Here is a 21,679-nt window from a genome sequence, read left to right as displayed (position 1 = left end):
GTCTGTGCTTTGCTTCGCCTCCCCCCACCACCTTCTTTCAACCTGAAAATCCTTCGATCCAAATTACTGCTGTTGTTAGGCTACCATATGTTCGTCTCTCTGATCCTATTTGAATGGGTTTACCTGAGGGGTTGAGTGGGGTTGGAGGATGCTCGGTGGTTGGGGGCAGGGTGGTGTGGAATGTGAGCAGCAGGAGGGGCACATGCAGGACTTGCCCTGGGCCTGGCATGCTGGTGTCCCTCCCATCGTAGGCATGCGAGTCCCATAGCACACAACACATCACAGCAGAGCCGCCGGTTACTGCAGCTTGACCGTGGCCCCTTGGATGATCCTCTGCACACACACACACACACACACACACACACACACACACACATACACAGGAACACTCAATGTATATGTAGTATAGCCAGAGGGGCCTGTAATTCAGAATCTGTCTAGTTCCACTAATGGGCTCGTGGAGGTTTCAAGCTTCCGGCTGACTGAAGGAAATGTCTAGATTGCATTTCTGATGATAAAAATAGAATAATAAGTCCATTATTATGGGAAACCATTTAGGAGTCAGTTAAAGTGATAATTCACCTGAAATTGGCAAATTGAAAACCCTTCAAACTTTCTTCTGTAGGACACAAAAGGAGATTTTAGGCGTAATGTTCATGGTGCTTTTTTTCTTACACTGAAAAGGAATCGGGATGAACGCTGTGCAAATGACAAGCCCTCTGAACTGAAGCCATACGACAGTATTGAGTGAGGAAAGGAAGCTGTACTTTTACAGTGCTTTTTTTGTCATTCGACCTTGAAAACATTCGTCTCCATTCATTTTCATTGTATTGAAAAAAGTGTGCAGTTGTTTATGGGGTCAGTAAGATTTTTTGTACTTGTATTCAGCAATGGCGCCTTGAATTGATCAAACGAGACAGTAAATACATTTAATGTTAGAGCAGCTTTTGAAATGTCTATGAAAAAATCATTATGGTTTCCACAAAAATATTAAGCAGCACAACTGTTTTCAACATGGATGAGCAGCAAATCATGTGACACTGAAGACTGGAGTAATAATGCTGAAAATTCAGCTTTAAAAAATCTTCTCCCAAAATCAACCTCACACTTTCGGAACGGAAGTAGATTTCTGTAAGTTTTCTGCAAATTTAAACATTTGTGCAAAGACATAGGCCTATTTTTTGAATGTTTTGTCAATGTGCACAACAGTACAACATATCAAACAGGCTGTACTTTTCAAATGTAATTAAATACAGCCTTAATTCTGACTAAGGTTAATGAGCAAACTAATATTGTATGATGGGGAAATTTCATTTCCTAGTCATGTTTTGCTAGTTTGTTGTGCTGTAGCGTACAGCACATGCTATAAGCTCAGCCATTGCGCATTAAGAGCTTTGAGAGATGAAGGGAAGGTGGTTAAGTCGTTCTATGTAAAATGGCACCAGTCATACTGGGAGAGCCTCACATGTAAGACTTTGTATTTAATGTCCTCAGAGAGCCACTGTGCATATGCTCACTCACTCTGCCTCCCTCCACATGAGCTGTGTTTTCTCATCCTCTGGGGGGCTTTGAAGAGAGATGAAATAAAATATTTGATTCTGGTTGGAAGGAACAAAACAAATAACGAGTATGGATTAGAGAAGCACTTTCGTGTCTCCCTTACTGTTAATGGCCCCCCTTAAATTAATACTTCCCCAAAATTTCCGAATGGCAGCGAGCCCTCCCATTGTCTCGCTGTGTATTTCAGCTGCCAAGCCGGAGGGAATACAAAAGAGTTGGACTATAATTCATTATCTGCCATCTTCCCCTTGGGCCTCCACCGTCTCCCTCTGATCGATTCTGACAGTGCCACTGTCATGTGGACGTGTGTGTGACTGTGTTTGTCTGTCTGGGTGTGTTTTGTGTGTTCTGTCGCTATACTTTCGTTTACTGTTGTCGTAAAAAGAAACTTTAATAATTATCATGGTGAAGCTGGAATTGAAAAACACAAGCAAAGTGTCTTTAAAAGCTTTTATTCTTGCCAAGAAGGTAAATTCGGGCATACAGGTTGTCTGCAGTCAGGAAAGACAAAAAACAAAGCCCCCTCTGATTTCAATGGGTGAGGGCCAATAACACAACAACAAACTCCTTAGTTGGTGTTATCTGCAGCTGTCCCACCTTGAAGTTTCCGAGAAGTTGTTCAAGGCTACAGACAACGAACACACTCGTTCTATTGAGAAAAGTATCAAAGTCTTATCACACAAAAATGTATTTATTACAGAAAACTAGAACTCCCATTATATTTAACAACAACATATATGAGTTTAATATCAAAAACACTGTATATGGTTTGATAGTTTATGTTCAAAATTTCCATTACATTGTTCATCCAGCTTGTGAAAGTTTTAGCATTAAATATAAGTGATACACCAAATTAGGAATGCATGATATATCGGTACCATATCAATTAGGCATTACCTCACTTGATGGTGCAGTGTGTACATTTTAGCAGCATCTAGCGGTGAGGTTTGCGAATTGCAACCGCTCACCCCTCCCTTTCAAAGCACATACAGAAGCTACGGTGGCCGGCACAGGACAAAGATGTCGTCATCTGAGACAGCAAAGAGTAGCTAGTGCTCTGTAGGGCAGTTTGTCCATTTAGGACTACTGTTTTGTATATTATATTACATTTCTGTCAATACAAAAATGGTGCTATATAGCACTAAAACTGGTTCTTGGCCCGTAATCATAGAGGAATCACTTTTGGTGCTATATAGCACCATATATTTAAAGGTGTTCTAACACTTTTGTCAAATGATGCTATGTAGAACCCATAAGAGGCGCCATATCGCATTTTATTTCTTCAACAAACATGGTGCTAAACAGCACTAACAGTACTTTTTTGGCTTTTAAATAACCTTTAAATGGGCTTAACAGGTTATTTGTATGGTAGTGGTGCTATACAGCACCTTAAAGGGGTGGTAAAACACATTCTTTTGAAGGCTTGACTGTGTTTGTGGGGTGCATTGTAACATGTGTTCATGCTTCGTTTAAAAAAAATTGCCTTATTTTTCATATATTTGACCTTTATTCTACACTGCTCTGTCCCTCCTTGTAAAACGGTCTGATGCTTTCCGGGTTGTATGAAGCCAGTCCCTCAAAAATACGCAGTGGGCTCAGATTGGTTGGCTGGCCCAGTGTGTTGTGATTCGCTAACCGCAGTGCACGTCGGAAACGTCACGCCCCTTACCGGAGGCTGTTCAGTATTATGCTGCCTTCACGTGCTATCGGAAATTTTATAATTCCGATTTCTGAAGTCGTGATTACGAGCTCATAGCATTCAATTTCAAAATGTGAGGGCGTTCATGTGCAATGTTTACCTAGGAAACTCGTATTTACGATAATTCCGAGAGCACGTGAAAGCAGCATTAGAAAAAACTGCGTCAATAAAACCACACCAATCTGAGCCCGAATCAGACCCAGAACATTTTAGTGAAGATGATCGAGCAGAACCTGTTCAGTCCTCGAGAGTAAAGACTGCGGATCTATAATGATCGCTACTGAATGTCACTTTAACTTTTGTATTTTTAGAACGATTATAGCCAAATATCTGTCGCAAGAACTAACCCAAAACGAACACTAAGCACTGGCTTTAACTAGTAAGTTAGCCAAATCACACACAGAACCATGTTTAGCATGCCTGTAGATAAACAATACATAAAAGCTCTACTCAAAGAATCATTTACACTAATGCCAGGTTCGCTGTTGAGATTTTAACGTTAATGTTTGTAACGTTAGGTGTTCGTCGGATATCGTTAAGTATGAATGAGCATTTAACAGACTGGTTTGCAGAACAGCGCTGTCATCTGTTTACTTCCTTGCTACAACCTATTACAGGAAAACACATCGATGAAAAATAAATCAGACTTACAGGTTGTGGCCCGTGAACAGCTTCTGTTTGTAAATCCAGCTTTCAGGACAAGCCGTTGTGCATATCCTGTATTGAACTCGCGAAGTTTGTGGAAGATTGTGTTGTCCTCCGTGAAATGTGCAGCGTGCGCGTCGTGCATCCACGCACCGGCAGTGTTTTTTTCACGCAGCTGACGTTGTGCAAATCCGGCATTGAAATCGCGAAGACGGTGAATGTTTTCCTCTGTTAGATGTGCTGCAGGAGTCCTGCGCCCGCCTGATTCCCCGCTGACTCAAACACATGTGCATATAACATGCTGTATGTTAAATGCTCTGCAACGCACCCCCGTCCCAAGGACTGCTGAACAGAGCAAGTGCCCCAGACCTGCAATCCGGATGAATATAACAGCGTTTCCTCGGCATCGCGGCAACAACACTCCAGCCTACTATACCACAACAGCGCCGCGATACAAAATGGCCTCACCCCCCCTTATTTAATATTCTCGGAGGAGGGGTTTATGTAAATATTGAGCCTGGTGATGTCACCAACCCTGGAGGAATGTCTGTAGTCGCCTGCTGGCCGTTTGCTGTAGTTCTTAGAAACTGATTTCTTTAAAAGCAAATATCTCCCTTTGCTTTAAACTTTGAACGTTGTAACTTTGCAGATATTGTTTATGCTCAAGCAGCAACATTACACGCTAGCTAAAGTTAGAATAGTGAAATCGTGGTTTACCACCCCTTTAACCACCCCTAAGGCCGCATGTCCACCAAAGCGTTTTAGCCAGCTGAAAACGCTAGACGCTCTGCTGAAAACGTCTCGATGTGGGCACTTGACAGCGTTTTGGCAGCGCAGCGTTTTTTTCAGTGAGACTCTTTGCTTGTTATGATACGGAATATCCGCATCTTATTTCACAGATAGTTTGTTTCTGTATTGATTCTATATAAAAATGCTGATACAATGTAAAGTATTTACTCTGGCTCTTGTTTTAAATTATTTTGTTCCGTTATTATGCTGCTTGTATTCATCAGTTGACGTTGTACAAGCAGAATGTGGCGGTTGGTCGGTGTTGTATTTGTCCCGCCCTACTCCACTCTTGATTGGACAGCTGGGTGAAAAGTGACAGTGATGAGCGCTGCGTTTTACTCAAAGTTGAACATTCTTCAACTCTAGACGACCAGTAAAAAACACTGAGCGCTCAGCACTTGAGCGTGAAATACTCGCTCAGCGAGTAAAAAAAATTATAATAATTTAATTAAAAAAAAACATGTAATGTTGTGATGCCTTCTTATTAGGTATTTTAATATTGGCAATTAACTGGGATTTACATCAACCAATTTTTTAAATTTTTTAATTTAATGTTAGTTACTATGTTTTACACATAAATATTCAAGTCCTTTGTTGGCATCCTTTTATTTTTCTCTGCCAGCATTTATGACACTGTTAACATCTTTTCAGAGGGGCACTTTTATTTTCCTCAAGTCTCGTACTTCTACCATCTCTGGTACTCATGTTTATGTAAAACTATAAACCTGAAAACACCATATGTTGATTAACTTAAATAGTCATTTAGCAGGTGGCATCATGGTTGAAGCCTTATATAATTTCAAGACATTTTTCCTTGCAATTTCCAATTAATTTAAGCATATTCTGAAGAGAACGAAAACGATTAATGAGACAAGAAAGACAGTCAATGGTATCATTTAGCTGATTGCAAATGACAAACTAACAAAAACAATAGAACAAAGATGCAAATCAATTGAACATTGCTTGATGTTTTTCAAGTGTCTGACAACAGAATCATGCAAACTTTCAGAAAGTTTTTCAAAAAACACAACAAAAGTAATTAAATGTACAATAAAACTACCTAAATAACTGCAGTAGTCTCCGCTGCATGATTATTTCATATAATGCTTTGCTGATTTGAAACTCAGTTTGATTGTGAAGCAGGTCTATAATTAACATTACCAGTTTCTTGTTTAGTTTTTTCCCTCTTTTTTCTTTCTTTAGGCCTAACTTTGTTATTAAACCTACAGCAGTAGAGCAGTTAGCGGTTTTCTGGTTCTCTTGTCAGTACTTTTTGTTTGATTAATATAACAAAAAAATATATAGTGGCAGGTCTATTAGGCTACATTAACACTAAATATACAGATCCAATCATTTAACACCCATTTTTGTCCCATCTGTTTACCTTCACTTAAGACTGACTGCATTTACAGGTCACCTTGGTCAAAAATGGTCTTCGGTGGTGAAATTAACAATAATCACTTTCAGGACAGTGCTTAGAACTATTTTATATTTAAAAATCTGTAAATATATAAAAAGTCAGTGAGTGACTGATTTGAAAAGTTGTTAATTTTTTTGGTAACAAAGTAACACATTACATAGAAAAAAGGTCTATTATTTTGCATTTACAGTCCAGGACTTAATGATCATTTGATCAGTATCAGATTGTTTTGTTCCGTCCATTGCTACAGTTATCACCATCAATTGGTTCAATTGTGCATTTAAATACTGCTGTCAATCCAGAAACTTTGCAATGTGTAGTTAGCAGCATTAAAAATATAATAATATATATTATATAGCAAGCAAAGATCGCTGCCATCATAAACATTGTGTTTATACATTGTTGGTTATAATGAAAAGATTTACAAGCTTTCTGAACTCATGTTGAACAAAAACTCTGACCAACGTGAAGGCATCTGATTGGCCATTGTGTTCACACACGCTCAACAGATGCAATATGTCTGTGATTGGCTACATTGCCCAACGCTGCAAAAAATAGCATTGTAAATAGAATAGATGCACATTTTAAAGCAGCCGCTATCAGCGGATGCCGGTACCGCAGAATGGCAGGTATCGTCACATTAAATTATCAAATAAATATTTGGCGGGACAAAGATTCATTTTGGCAGCCACCAAAATATTTTAAATGCAGGAAAAACCCTGATTTACATTAATATCTTGCCAAGGCCAGGCATTCGTTCCAAAAAGCACTGGCACTTTGGATAAGTAGTGGGATGTTTTTAATTACATTTGTTTTGTGTTTAACTTGAACTGTACTTCACTGTTAACATAATATCAGTAGGGGGGAGCAGGGCAAAAACAGAGTATTTTTTTTCACATTATTATTACACATTTAGTGCAATTGTGATCTTGTTTCATTAATACACTGTATCTTTAAAAAAGAATGGAAGTGAAATGTAACAACATGCCCCATAGGTGAGGCGATTGTAACATGACCATATGATTTTAAAATTATATTTGATCTAATCAAACAATATACAAGACAAACTACAATATATTGTCAATTATTTTTTTTGAGTTTGACAATGAACACACCACAAAACAGCTATACAGCATAGTTCAAAACGATGTCAGCAAATAGATGAAATAACAATCAGACATTCAGAAAACCACAGAGCTGACCACAACACCTGGCTGGTGGACTACATGTGAGGTAGACTGGGTAAACCCAGCCTGATCTGTCGACGATTTGATTTCGCCCTGCAGCTCAGGCTGGAAATCTATACATTAATTTATCCTGCTTCTGTCACACTTTTGCAGGAAACAATCACAGACTGGCTTATCCACCTGGCGTGCTATTGGTGGGTTTAACACGATGATGGATAGAGAAGCGATGGGTCGTTGCCCATTGATCACGCCTCTTGAGGTCTGATTGGTTGAAGGACTATCCAATTGCGTGCAGAGTCATTTGAATTATGCTCGTTGATCACGCCTCTTGTGCAGTAGAAAATACAGAGCAGACTCCCCAGACCAATGTCCAATCTTAAATTAAGCTTGGTCTGGTGATAGCCAGACAACGTGTGAGGCTAAAGTACTTCAAATCTCTCTGGGTGAAAACATCTGCTTTAAAGTACTTTATTTTAAATGTAAAATGTCTATCTAGACCACAGCCATCGCAAACCACCAGTTCCTGGCAAAACAGAAAGCGTTAATCAGAATACATCCTTCCTTCAGCCCACTTGACATTTTGTCGCTCTGTGCTGAAGTTGAGGCTGAAAAGGGTAAATGTACTGAGAATGGCTTGCGAGTCAGTATGTTGTGAGTCAGTCATGGCCTAGTGCTTAGTTCACAAGCTGCGATGTTGAGCAGTAGTGCTCATGTAGGAAACGCAGGCTTGAATCCAGCCTGCAACATTTCATTTTTCTCTACTGTAAAGTAACAAATAAACATAAGGGCGAATTAGGAAGCAATATTGGAAAGCTGTTACCTGCGAATAATTTATACTTATTTTTAGCTCATTTGATTTGAGTTTGTTTCAGAAGCCTGTGAGAGAGAATAAATGATGTGACTCTTCAATAATCCCTTCTTTTCATTTCTGCTTTGATGTCACTCGCTTCTTTTTAATATTTATCTGTCACCTAAATTACCTCTTTAATCTGATTTATGGCCAGATTAGATTTGAGAAAGTTAGTCTGTGAGCAGCACGAATGAATGTTTTTTTCTATTCCTCCACCCTCACCCCCCACTCTGTTCTATTGGGCTTGCTCAAATCGTTGTCTCTAACACTTTTAATTTCCCAAATAACTAGGTCATTGACCTAAATCTACTGCCAGCCAGCGAACGATTTGTCAAAGCCACTATCTGCATTCTAACCCCTATATTTAAATAGTGGAAGATTGTGGGACAGATGCACTGATGTGTGTGCGATCTGGTTATCACACATCTGTGTGTGGGTCCTCGGCTCATTCAGATCCTCAGCAATTCTGTTTCTCTTAGAGTCCAAATGACATTTGGAAGGCTGGCATTATATAAAGATTTTGGTTTATTCAGATTGTGTAATTGGGTAGTTAGTGACAGTGACATGCTACTTCTAAAACTATTTAAAACTGTTTTTCATATTCTTTTTATAATTATTGGTCATGCAGTTTCCAAATGTCAAATGTCTATTTGTCTTTTCAGACATACATGTCCCACTATTCATCTTAGATTTTTCAGTTTTGTGAAGAAATTCATATGTAGACACAATATTATAAAATATTAGGACTGGGTAAAAAATATAGATTTCTCGATTTTAATCGATTTTCATTTTTACGAAACGGCAGCGCTGAGCCCACGTGAACTCACCCGCTTTAATACCAGTTACAGTGCGAAATAAACATGAATGAGCATTTGAAAGGATGCTAAAAGATAGAGTACAACTTACCGAAATCTGTATCATGTCACATGGAATCACTCAATCAGTGTTTCAACCGCAGAAAGACATCAATAAAACAGCTTGTAAACAATGTCATGTAACGTCAAATTTACCTCAGAAAAAACATTTCCAGTGTCCATAAACTCGTTAGTCAGCTAGAAAAATGTACTCTAGAGAGGAGAATTTTGCTAAATATATGCACCAAATTACATAGGCTATTCATTATCATTTTTAATGTTCTTCAATATTTAATGCATGTATGTATGAATAAATCTGGCAAGTTTTTATGACAGCCACCATTTAAATGTTTGTATTTCAAAAAAAAAATATTATGTAATTGTAAAGTTAACATTATATTGTGTTGGTCCCCCTTTTGCTGCCAAAGCAGCCCTGACCCGTCGAGGCATGGACTCCACTAGAAGGTGTGCTGTGGTATCTGGCACCAAGATGTTAGCAGCAGATGCTTTACTTCCTGTAAGTTGCGAGGTTGGGCCTCCATGGATCGGACTTGTTTGTTCAGCACATCCCAGAGATGCTCGATTGGATTGAGATCTGGGGAATTTGGAGGCCAAGTCAACACACCAAACTCGTTGTGCTCCTCAAACCATTTTTGCTTTGTGGCAGGGTACATTATCCTGCTGAAAGAGGCCACAGCCACCAGGGAATACCGTTTCCATGAAAGGGTGTACATGGTCTGCAACAATGCTTAGGTAGGTGGTACGTGTCAAAGTAACATCCACATGGATGCCAGGACCCAAGGTTTCCCATCAGAACATTGGCCAAAGCATCATACTGCCTCCACCGGCTTGCCTTCTTCACATAATGCATCCTGGTGCCATGAGTTTCCCAGGTAAGCGACGCACCTGGCCATCCACGTGATATAAAACAGGGGTCAGCATGGGCACCCTGACTGGTCGGCGTCTGTGCAGCCCCATATGCAACAAACTGCGATGCACTGTGTATTCTGACACCTTTCTATCAGAAACAGCAATTTGAGCTACAGTATCTCGTCAGTTTGATCGGACCACACGGGCCAGCCTTCACTCCCCACATGCATCAATGAGCCTTGGCTGCCCATGACCCTGTTGCCGGTTCACCACTGTTCTTTCCTTGGACCACTTTTGATAGACTGACCACTGCAGACCGGGAACACCCCACAAGAGCTGCAGTTTTGGAGATGCTTTGACCCAGTCGTCTAGCCATCACAATTTGGCCCTTGTCAAACTCGCTCAAATCCTTACGCTTGCCCATTTTTCCTGCTTCTAACACATCAACTTTGAGGACAAAATGTTCACTTGCTGCCTACTAACAGGTGCCGTGATGAAGAGATAATCAGTGTTATTCACTTCACCTGTCAGTCATACCATTATGACAAAATATACCTGTGTGTGTGTGTGTGTGTGTGTGTGTGTGTGTGTGTGTGTGTGTGTGTGTGTGTGTGTGTGTGTGTGTGTGTGTGTGTGTGTGTGTGTGTGTGTGTGTGTGTGTGTGTGTGTGTGTGTGTGTGTGTGTGTGTGTGTGTGTGTGTGTGTGTGTGTGTGTGTGTGTGTGTGTGTGTGTGAGTGTGTTTAATCATAAACCTTTAGATCGAAAGGCTTTTAAATTCAGTCAAATGTGTCCAAACTTTTGGACAAATTCAGAAGTCTTGAAGTTGAAAATAGGAGTTCATGGACATATCATTTGTCAAATTTCACATTCTGTATTTATTTCACTATACAAAAATACATTTGAGCTCTGTAACATTGTGTCCCATCAGATTGCAACTCTCCCCATGGGAGTTTGACAATACAGGTCTTTATTTACTCACATTTAGAGCTAAAAGAAAGTTGTACCTCCTTTTTTCAGTAAAACCAAAAGTTGCTTTGTTTGTGGTGTGAGGAAGGTGATGTTTCACACTGGCTCCTTGTTCTGAGCGCTGTTGGAAGTGTGTCACATGAATGGTGCGGGGGACTTCAGATCGTCTGACACGATGTGCTGCCTTTTTGATTCATTATGCAGGCATATGCTAATCCTTGCTAGGCTAATTTAAACACAACCTTCAGACCCAACACACACGCACCTCCAGGGGACTGGGGTGTTAAGCAGTCAGCGTGCGTAACGACTCTGACGCAAACACTGACTGACGTACTGGTTTGAGCTCCGGCCCTCCGCTCCCCTCATCAACCCCTTTGACAGGAAGTGTACATCAGTGGATCAGACACTGTGTTATTTGAGGTTGAGGGGGAAGAATCTGTGCAGAGGGCTGGAAAAGAGGCCGGGCTCTGTAGATTAATTAGGAAAATCAAAGTGGCTGGGGACGGAGAGCTGTGTGGCACTGCCAAAAACCCTACAATCACTCTATCCTCCCAGGGCTCAAAATGAAAAAGCCAGATTCTCTTAGCGCTTTTCCTCTGTGACTGCAAAAAAGGCAATGTATCATAAATCAACAATGTCTAGTTCCTCATCAAAATGTTGCCCGTGAAGTATTCAGTCTGTGATTTCCTGAGTGTGTGCACAACGGCTGCCATCTCGCTACATGTAAGAAGCAATTCATTATTAATGCAGTTAAGTAGTTAATTGTCAAACGTCTCTGTATATGTTTTATCCCTGCCTGCTTTCAGACCTAAGGCACAACATCCTAGTCCTATATAGTCCAGGATGTTGACGTACTGGTCCTATGCCTTAAGACCATTGTGAGAGGATTACATACCAGCAGATTGAACGGTCGCTATCCTGTCATCTTGTCTTGCATTTGTTGATCATGTATGTTTTAACTTAACTCATCTTAAACATTTGGTTTTCATTTGGATTTGAGAAATTCAGTGCAGTTTAAGCTGTGAAACGTGAAAAAAGTTTGTGCTGTGATCCATTAAATCTTTTTGTAATGCTTTCATTTTGGTGCTTAACAAGTATGAAATGTTGTTTTTTTTTGGACCGTGTACATTACCGTTTTGGGGTTGGTAAGATTTAGAAAAAAGTCTCTTATCCTCACCAGTGCTTCAGTTATTTGATCAAAAATATTGTAACATTTTCGATTTTAATTCATTTTAAAATGTAATATATTCCTGTGATGGCAAAGCTGAATTTTCAGCATCATTACTCTAGTCTTCAGTATCACAGTATCTTCAGTATCATCCCCATGCTCAAGAAACATTTATTATTACTATCAATATTGAAAACAGTTGTGCTGATTACATTTTTTCAGAATTTCTTTTCATTTATTTGTAATAGAACTCTTTTGCAGCATTATAAATATCCTTATTGTCACTTTTGTTAAATTTAATGCATCCTTGCTAAATAAAAGCTGAATTTTAAATAATGAATTCCTTCAAAGAAATCTTACTGACCATAAACTTTTGGTTGATGTAATACTGTACAGTTTTTTTAGCCAGAACGACAACTTCAGTTCTGCATTATTTATGGCTTGAAATTAGTTCTTTACAGTAGATGACTTCTGTCAACTATGTTATTAGGAAGTCTTGAACGCACAGAACATTGTTTTATTCTTCTCAAGAGTTATGTTTTGTGAGCAATTTCTGTGGCTGTTTGCAGTTCGCAGTGTGAGCTTTTATTCTTTTACCGGTATTCAATTTACCAAACACTTAAGGACAGTTCCTTTGACAGTATGAACAAACAAAGTTTTCTCCTCTGGTCTGTATTGTCTGTTAAATAAGCCTTTTGGAAAAATACATCCTCTCTCCAGCAGCCTGAAATCTTGTTGGGTTTATAAAAATACAGTTTTGTTGGGGGGGGGTTTTGGTTTTGTTTTTTTAACATGCCATTGTCCCTCAGTACCAATGTGAATATGGTCGATGTTGAATTATTAACGACTGAGGTAAAATGGCTGGCCTCAGATTACAGAGGGATCTCTATAGGTTTTGCACAGTTCAGAAAGCCCAACCCAAAGAATAACGCTCCACGAGAGAGGCTTTTAATTACAAATATATGCTTCAGCAGGAATTACCCACTTATTAAGTGGCTCCCGTTTCCCTGGTTTGAGGCAGATTTTCATCAGCACATTGTTGTATCCGCTAACTGGTATTATATTGATACAAAACACAGCAATCTGTCTGCGATACGGATCTGCATGTGTTAGCCAAGCAGAATCAATAGCCTTTGAGACTAGAACAAACCTTCAAGGAGTGAGACTCTGCTACGGCTACCCAAAGTGGATTCTGCTCTTGGAGTATTCATGCGATGATCTGCTTTTTTTGTCTTATGGATTTTTCTCTGGCTTTGAGGAAATGCAGAATTCACCTTGAGTTTGGCTCTGCACCAAAAAAAAATTCTTCTAGATTTCTTAGACCATTTTTGCAAGGCTTTCTTATCTCCATGTAAACAACATAATTGTATAATTACACAGTGCAATGAGATAGCATGTTATTATGTTTGTCAATGGATGTGTTGAAAGTTGCCTTCTACCTGTATTCTGTTAAAGGGATAGTTCACCCAAAAACGAATTTTTTTATGCTTATCTGCTTACCCGCAGGGCATCCAAGATGTAGGTGTCTTTGTTTCTTCAGTAGAACACAAAAGAAGATTTTTAACTCCAACCGTTGCAGTGTGATAGTCGTATAATGCATGTGAATGGGGATATTTTAGAGTATGAGAGCAATGAGAGTAAAAACACATAGACATACGAATCCATATTAAACCATGCGGCTCGTGGCGACTCATTGATGTCTTAAGACACGAAACGATCAGTTTCTGCGAGAAACCGAACAGTATTTATGTTATTTTTTTACCTCTTATCAGACGAATGTCATCTTGTATTCCCAGTGCCATAACTTCCAGCGAATAAGGTCAAAATACTAGCGCGATCAAAGATATATATACGTAGATGCCTCATTCGACCGATCCGCGCAGGCACTAATGAGGAATCTATGTATCTATGATCGCGCTGGTATTTTGCATGTATTTTGACCTTATTCGCCGGAAGTGATGGCGCGGGGACGGCTGATGCAGAGCCATAGAAACTTTTTTTTAAAAAAATTTTAAATATGGATATTTTTCTTACACAAACGCATTGATTCGCTTCAGAAGGCCTTTATTAACACCCCGTAGCCGTGTGGAGCGCGTTATTTGACAGACAGATGGTTTTTTTATGGACTTCAAAAACAGAGCAACTATTACTGCCATTATAATGCTTGGATTAGCCAGAACATTTTTAATATAACTCAGATTTTATTCGTCTGAAAGAAGAATGTCATATACACCTCGGATGACTTGAGGGTGAGTAAATCATGGGCTTTTAAGTTTATATTCAGTCAGGTTTGTTTAAAAGTACATTGTACAATGAATGGTTCTAGGATAAGGGCTGTACCTAGGTTGAGAACTTGAGTTGATAAGTGGACGGGCAATATGGTAATGTTTCGTCTTGACTTCACAACAAAACGGCTTGCGATGCGTTTGAAAAACAATTTGTTTGAGTCAGCTTTTGAGAGACAATAACTTGATATACAGTACACTTCCCGATTTTTAATTTTGCAGGATGTTTTCATTCACTTAGAACTGTTAAACACCACATGAAAGGTAATTTTCAATAATCCATAATAGGGGCACTTTAAAAGGATAGTTCACCCAACAATGAACATACTTACCAACATTCTTCAAAATATCTTCTTTTGTGTTCAGCAGAAGAAAGAAATTCATAAAGGTTTGGAACAATTTGAGGGTGAGTAAATGATGATAGAATTTTCTTTTTTGGGTGAACTATCCCTTTAATGTGCCACTTTAAAAGCATAACACTCACAGCAAAAAGCCTAAATTGGATAGGCTCAAGAATTATTTTGTGAGGGAGAACAATTTTGTAGTTCCAGATTGATCTAACCACAACTTTAGTCCGAAAGGGTTTGTCCACTTGTAGTCAGCTTGACCTTAAATCGACCTCAAGCTTACTTTTTAGAACGTCAAACAAAATGTTAAAGGACATGTTCATGTGCTCTTAGAGAGAGAAAAGCCATGTTTGAAGTACTTGGATAATATTTTTCCCTTTCAGAAAGGCTTTTCATCTTTGAATAGCCAGTGATTAAAAGTGGATGGGGAGAAAGAGTGAGAAAGAGATGAAGCGATAGATGGAGAGTGAGAGTGCGGCATATCTTTCTATTTTAGACGTTTTTCTTCGTTATCTCCAGGAAGTAAGTCCTGTGTGTGAGTCCTGAAGAGCATTCGGGGAGCTCGAGTCCAGGCGTCAGTCGGGCTCACGTGGCCTTGTGTTGTCGTTTTTTTTGGCACCTGGAGACGGAAAGGCTGCTGACATGGGCTGCTTTAATGACTTAATTTAGACAACTCCCCCTCGTGCACGTCTGTGAAATTAAGCCTAGAAAGATAACAAAACTAACAGTTAGGTTTTTAGTCCAGTCAGGCCAGCAATTTACATCACAAATATGATTCATATTTATTTTTACCAATATACTTTTAAATGCAAAATGTTGAATCTGAAGTGTTTCCACCAGCACCACCAAACTGAATTGCAAAAATGATTGTTTTCAAACAGGTTTTAAACACTTCCAGATCTGCCCCCCATTGGTCAGACATACAGATAGTCCCTCCCCTAAACCCACACTATTGGTCAAGTCAGTGTTGCTGTGATGGGCTGGTCAGGATGTGCAAAATAACTCCATCCTTGTTAGCCCTGATAACTTCCTGTGCAAATCTATTACACTTTCTGTATATCTATACTAAGTCTGTCTTTCTTTATTGTTCTATTTTACAAGAAACTTGTCTTCATTTCCTGCTGTAGCGTTTGTTTTGATACTGAGGAGAGATGGCAGTGCTGTAGCGATTGCCTTTTTAATCAAAGAAACATCTCTCTCTCTCTCTCTTTCTCTCTCTTTCTCTCTCTCCTCCCCCTCTCCCTCGTGCTGTTGTCTAATCCAGCTTGTGAATCACATGCCGTGACCAGGCGCGTGTGTGTGTGTGTGCGAAAGAGTGTTTGTGCGTGTCATTGTGCCGAACCTAAGAGACTCTTTTCTCTGTTAATCATTCATTTTACAGATCAATGTTTCCTCATACCCTGAATAAACACCTCATTTGTTTTTTAATCCCTAAAATATGTCATAAATCTGTTCCACTTGGTCTTACTTTTCCCCCATATACATTGTTTCAAGAAACATACCAAGCACATTGTGTGACATTGTTTGAACATATTGTGATTATACTGTATATACATGAATAATTAATAATATATTTTGCAAGGATGTTTTAAATTGATCAAAAGTAACAGTGAAGACGTTTATAATGTTACAAAAGTGTTATATTTTAGATAGGCTAAATGCTGTTTTTTTTTTTTACTTTCTATTCATCAAAAACTCCTTGGGAAAAAATAATATGGGGGAATATTTCTGGGTCCTGCTAATGCCAAATATTAATTTCCACCCCCAATGTAATACCAAATGTAGCATTTTAATCAACAGTACATTTTTTGTTAAACTTTTACCATATGTCTTGGAGTATAGCAATAATATCGTATCGTGATATCGTATCGCATCGTATCGCGTGAGTTCGGTATCGTGGGGTATTGTTACACCCCTAGTAATTATATTTCACAGCAATACAATTTTTACTGTGTTTTTATGCAATCTTGGCTATAAGAGACTTTCAAAATCATTAAAAACATCCGACCCCAAACTTTTGAACTATTTGTATGATTGGTAATTTAATAAGCACCTTTAAACGGACAGTTCCCCTGAAAATGACAGATCTGTCATAATTTTCTCTCCCTTCATTCATCCAAACGTTCCCTTTTATGGAACACAAAAGAAGATATTTTGAAGAATGTTTCCCACCCGTATAATGAAAGTGAATGATTTTGTATGGACAAAATGTAAATTAAAAATCGAAATAACTTATTTTGTGGAGCTCTTTCGGGATTACATGTTGTGTGTATGTTTCCGTGAGCATGAATTGTTTTGCAGTCAGAATGTTCCATTCTGTTTCAGGTGAGGTGTACAGGGACACACTTGCTTGTGCACAGTGATTACACCTCTGAGGTTTACGAGCCACATTTGAGACAATTATTATAAGACAAAAACAGCTATTAATATATATGATGTCCCTTAGCATTTCGTGTTGTAAGAAGCCTTTACTGTACATACATTTTATGACACATCTGTGCATTGGTTTGGGACTTATTGTGCACTTTGTAGTTTGCATAAATATACACAAGATGCATTTCAGAATCATTGACATAACAGGAAGACATTTTCCCTCTTGAATTGATTTAGTCAATACATAAAAATGAACAGGCAAACAGGCATAGCGTTGCACTGCGGCAAGTTGAAATGACTCTGTATGACGAGGAAACGATAGTTGCATTTGTGTAAAGTGTTTAACATTGCTGTGGAAAATATGTTACTGTTCAGGGAAGAAGGAGAGGCACTTATACCAATTGGCATCTCTCAGTAAGGTCACATCAAGCTGCTCATAGCAGAGTGACGACAAAAGATGTTCACAAACCGGCAAACATTCAAGGCCATTACTGAGGACCCTTTTTAAAAGCGCATGCCTTTTTATCGACAAATCACCTCTTGCGTACTCTTGTCTTCTTCTTTTTGTCAAAATTCAACTAAATACATGATTAAATTGCAGATTAGTTTTTGGAGATGCATTAAATATTCACACTATTCAAAATCGAATTAATCAACAGTATGAGTCTCAATTATTTCAATGCACTTTTCATTTGATTATGAAGTTTCCATATCATGAGACTAATTTCACAGTCCCTCCTTGTACCCGTTGATAGATTCAATTAATTTTCATGAATCACTTCAAACTATTTCAGTGAACTGATTCAAAACAGCCATTTAATGATTAATTTGTCCCACCAACGTTTAAAAAAAAATGGATAAATTGTATTGTATTGTGTTATTGGTGAAACTGGTTAAATGTTCTCACTTTCAATCATTTGAGTGAAAATAAGTGTGGAAAACAAGCCTATATAAAAATTTTTTATTGTATTTTACTTGTATTAAACATTTTGATGCATTAAATTGATCAAAAGGTACAGTAAATACATTTTTAAATGTTAAAAAACTTTATATTTCAAATAAATGCTGTTCTTTTGAACTTTCTATTCATCAAAGAATACTGAAAAAAATGTATCATTGTAAAATGTAAAAAAAAAAATATATATATATATATATATATATATATATATATATATATATATATATATATATATATATATATATATATATATATATATATTCGTCATTTGATAATAAGAAATGTTTCTTGAGCATTCATTTTAAAATATATTAAAATAAAAAACATTTATTTTAAATAGCAATTTTTTTTTCACAATATTACTGTTTTTACAGTATTTTTGATAAAATGAATGCCGCTTTGGTGAGCATAATGGACTAACACACACGCATATATAAACATCTTTGGCTATATCGCCCAGCCTAATCACTTATTTCTCATCTTTGCTTTTCTCCTCAGGTCGGTGACAGACCCCAGAGATGGCAAACGTGTGGCCCTTAAAAAGATGCCCAATGTCTTCCAAAACCTCGTCTCCTGCAAGAGGGTTTTCCGTGAACTGAAGATGCTTTGTTTCTTCAAACACGACAATGTAAGCTCCCCACCATCCTGGTTTTTTTTTTTTTATCACTTAGTGTTACCTAACTTCGCTATCTACGTGCCGTCCCCATGGTGCCATTAGCGAGAGCCTGGCTAGCTCTCGCTGTCCCTGGGCTGCTGGTGCCTGGGAAATGAATGTCATGTGAAGGCTGGTGTCAGTGCCCACGTTCTCTGGCGTCAAAGCTGACCTCTGGTGCGCTCTGTCTTTGTTTCTCCACAGGTGCTGTCAGCTCTGGATATTCTACAGCCTCCACACATCGACTACTTTGAAGAAATGTATCCTAAACAGATAGCTTCTCTACCAGCTGCTGTCTAAAGAAGTGATTATGATCCAAAACGTTTGGATCCCAAAGAATTGAATCAGATTCCAAAGAATCGAATCAAAATTCCCTATATATATATATATATATATATATATATATATATATATATATATATATATATATATATATATATATATATATATATATATATATATATATATATATATATATATAGTAAGAGTATTTTACAGTACAACTGTACAATTACAATAATATTTATGGCAGCCTTAATTTTTCTTTTTTAAACATTAAACCATCAAGCTTTTATTTTGACAGAAAACAGCAGGGAGACATTGAAGGGATAGTTCACCCAAAAATGAAAATGCTGTGCTCATTTACTCATGAGCCCCATTGACTTCAATAGTATTTCCATACTATGGAAATCATTGGGGCCCATTAACTGTTTGGTTACCCATATTCTGATAAAATATCATCTTTTGTGTTCAGTGAGTAAATGATGACAGAATTTTCCTTTTTGGGTGAACTATCCTTTTAAGGTTCTCTTTTTTTTGAACAGTCGCATTATAAGTGCTTCACATTACAAGAAGATGTTGCCGTATAGTTGTGTTCCCAAATGCGTGTTATAAAAGACCCAAACTCACAGCACTTGCGGAGATGAGTTCATGTGGAGCGGCATTTACTGAGAACCAATCCGCTTTAAGACTGCTTGTGTGTAAAAGAACACAGTGCTATGATTCACTCAGAAACACAAAGTTGCATTTATTTATTTAAGTGAATCGCAGCATTTGCTATTTGGTAATTGCACTAAGCCATATCACAGTTTTATTTAAAAAAATCATGCAGCCCTATTCCTTTCTTTTTTTTCAGAATCCTCAAGCTTTCTGTTTATTTACGGGTTTAAATGACGTTTTAAAACACCGATTTTCTTTGTGGTTTTCAGACCTTGAAAGTGTGGAGCTTAAAAACAATTTAAAAATTGCAAGCAGCTGAATGAAACAATAGCTTGTAGGTTACAGAGCTCTGGCGTGGAAAGGGCATCTGAGGTCTTGTTTTAAAGTCTTAAATCGTGCATATGCTTTTTTGTGCCTTTTGTGGTTGTTAAAGTGGGATCAAGCTGAACATTATGTTTAGAGAGGTGATGGCTTGCCTCACGCTGTGCTTGAGTGTTTTTGATGGAAAGAGATCCAGTGTACTTATGAGAATGCCATTTGCATTATAGGTAAAACAGGTCTGATTATCGCAGGTTTAGGGCTCTTTTTTTCTCCTCATTCTTTTGCCTAATGGTTTTGTTCTAATGGAATATGGATGACGTTTCATATGGATTTCAGAAAAGGCTGACATGTTATCTTTAAGGCATTTTTTTCCCCCTCAAACCACACTCTGATATTTCCTAGATGTGGTCTGCAGGACGCTAAAGGCAACCCCAGGTTCTTAATTTGGTATATAATTTAATAAGAGGAATTACACGCTTTCCCCATTTACCGCTCTTGCCCTGTCACCCGATACGCACTCTGTAAGCCACTTTTCTATTTTTTTTCTTTCAAATACCAAGAGGCTTTCTATGATTTCAGCTGGAGAGTCTTCCTCTTAAATTAGCTGGAATTTTAGCTCTTTAAAATCAGGAACAAAAAAAGGCTTTTGTGTTAATTTGCTGGGAGATTTATCCTGCGCTTTTGTATTTTTAGACGTTTCTCATGCAGCGCGTCGCCGTGACCGCTGGTTGTGGTTTGAATTGGGCTTCGTTTCACAGTGTTTGGAACCATGAAAGATATATAAGATCACTAAATAATGCTGTGTGCGAGTAAATCCACTAAAGAATGGGTGAACATGCCAAGCAACATACATTTTAAGCTCTCTACAATGATTGATTTTTTTGGCTTTGAGAGTGCTTTGAGATGTAATGCACATTCAGTCATATTGCATGCTTGCATTTCTCCATTTTGGCACCAGGATTAAGGGGACATATAATGGGAAACAGGATTTTCCTTGCATTTTGTTTTAAAATAAAAGAGTTTAATGTTATGCAAAAATAACGTGAAGTAGCCAAAACGAAGCTTCAAAACTGATGTATATGTAATCTTCATGGATATGACATCTCAGCCACGAATATATTAACATATGGTTGGCAAAAGGAATGTAAATGTAAACTACACCATGCACAGAGGTTAGCCAATCATAATAAGGGATCATTTACATACAGAAATGCAAATGGTGTTTAATTTTAAGGCTCAGGGAGAGGGTGGAAAAAGGTCAAATATAATTTAAGACCCAGTGTTGTGATATGGCTGTAGTTATTTTACTTAATTGAAATACAGCTGAAAATATTCAATTCAATTTTTTTTACTTAAATGAAAGCTGGAAATATGTAATATTTAATATGTATGTACGTGTATATATACACCAGTTTTGAAGCTTAATTTTGTCTACTTCATGTTATTTTTGCATAACATTAAACGCTTTTATTTAAAAACAAATTGCAAGAAAAGTATATATATTCCCATTATATGTCCCCTTAATCAGGATGCCAAAATAAATATTAATATTATAAATATGAATAATTAAATAATATAAAAATAAAACCTATAACCACACTCACAGGGAGTCTACAAATCTACAAGTTTCTTGCCTTTTTGTGCCTTTGTACATTTTTTTAATATATTCTTCCAGTTTTAAATCTATTCGACAGAATTCAATAAATTATACCCACAAAATCAGTGCAGAAAATCTGAAAAAAATGTCTTGTGACTCTGATATTGGCTGTTGTGCACAAAATAACATGATTAAAAA

The 21,679-nt window shown here is 37.9% G+C and overlaps 1 protein-coding gene across 1 annotated transcript in view; it reads left to right on the top strand.

Annotated features, from left to right (window-relative positions):
• Nucleotides 1-21,679, top strand: part of nlk2 (nemo-like kinase, type 2) — a 100,133-nt gene that overhangs the window by 30,784 nt on the left and 47,670 nt on the right. The window contains exons 2-3 of the mRNA XM_079823098.1: nt 18,471-18,600; nt 18,829-18,884. Coding sequence (XP_079679224.1) covers nt 18,471-18,600; nt 18,829-18,884 — 186 coding nt within the window. The remainder of the gene's footprint in view (nt 1-18,470; nt 18,601-18,828; nt 18,885-21,679) is intronic.

The sequence above is a fragment of the Gobio gobio genome, assembly GCF_949357685.1.
Source record: "Gobio gobio genome assembly, chromosome: 8".
Taxonomy (NCBI): domain Eukaryota; kingdom Metazoa; phylum Chordata; class Actinopteri; order Cypriniformes; family Gobionidae; genus Gobio; species Gobio gobio.
Note: the sequence above shows the minus strand (reverse complement) of the source record. Positions and strands in the feature narration are given on the sequence as shown.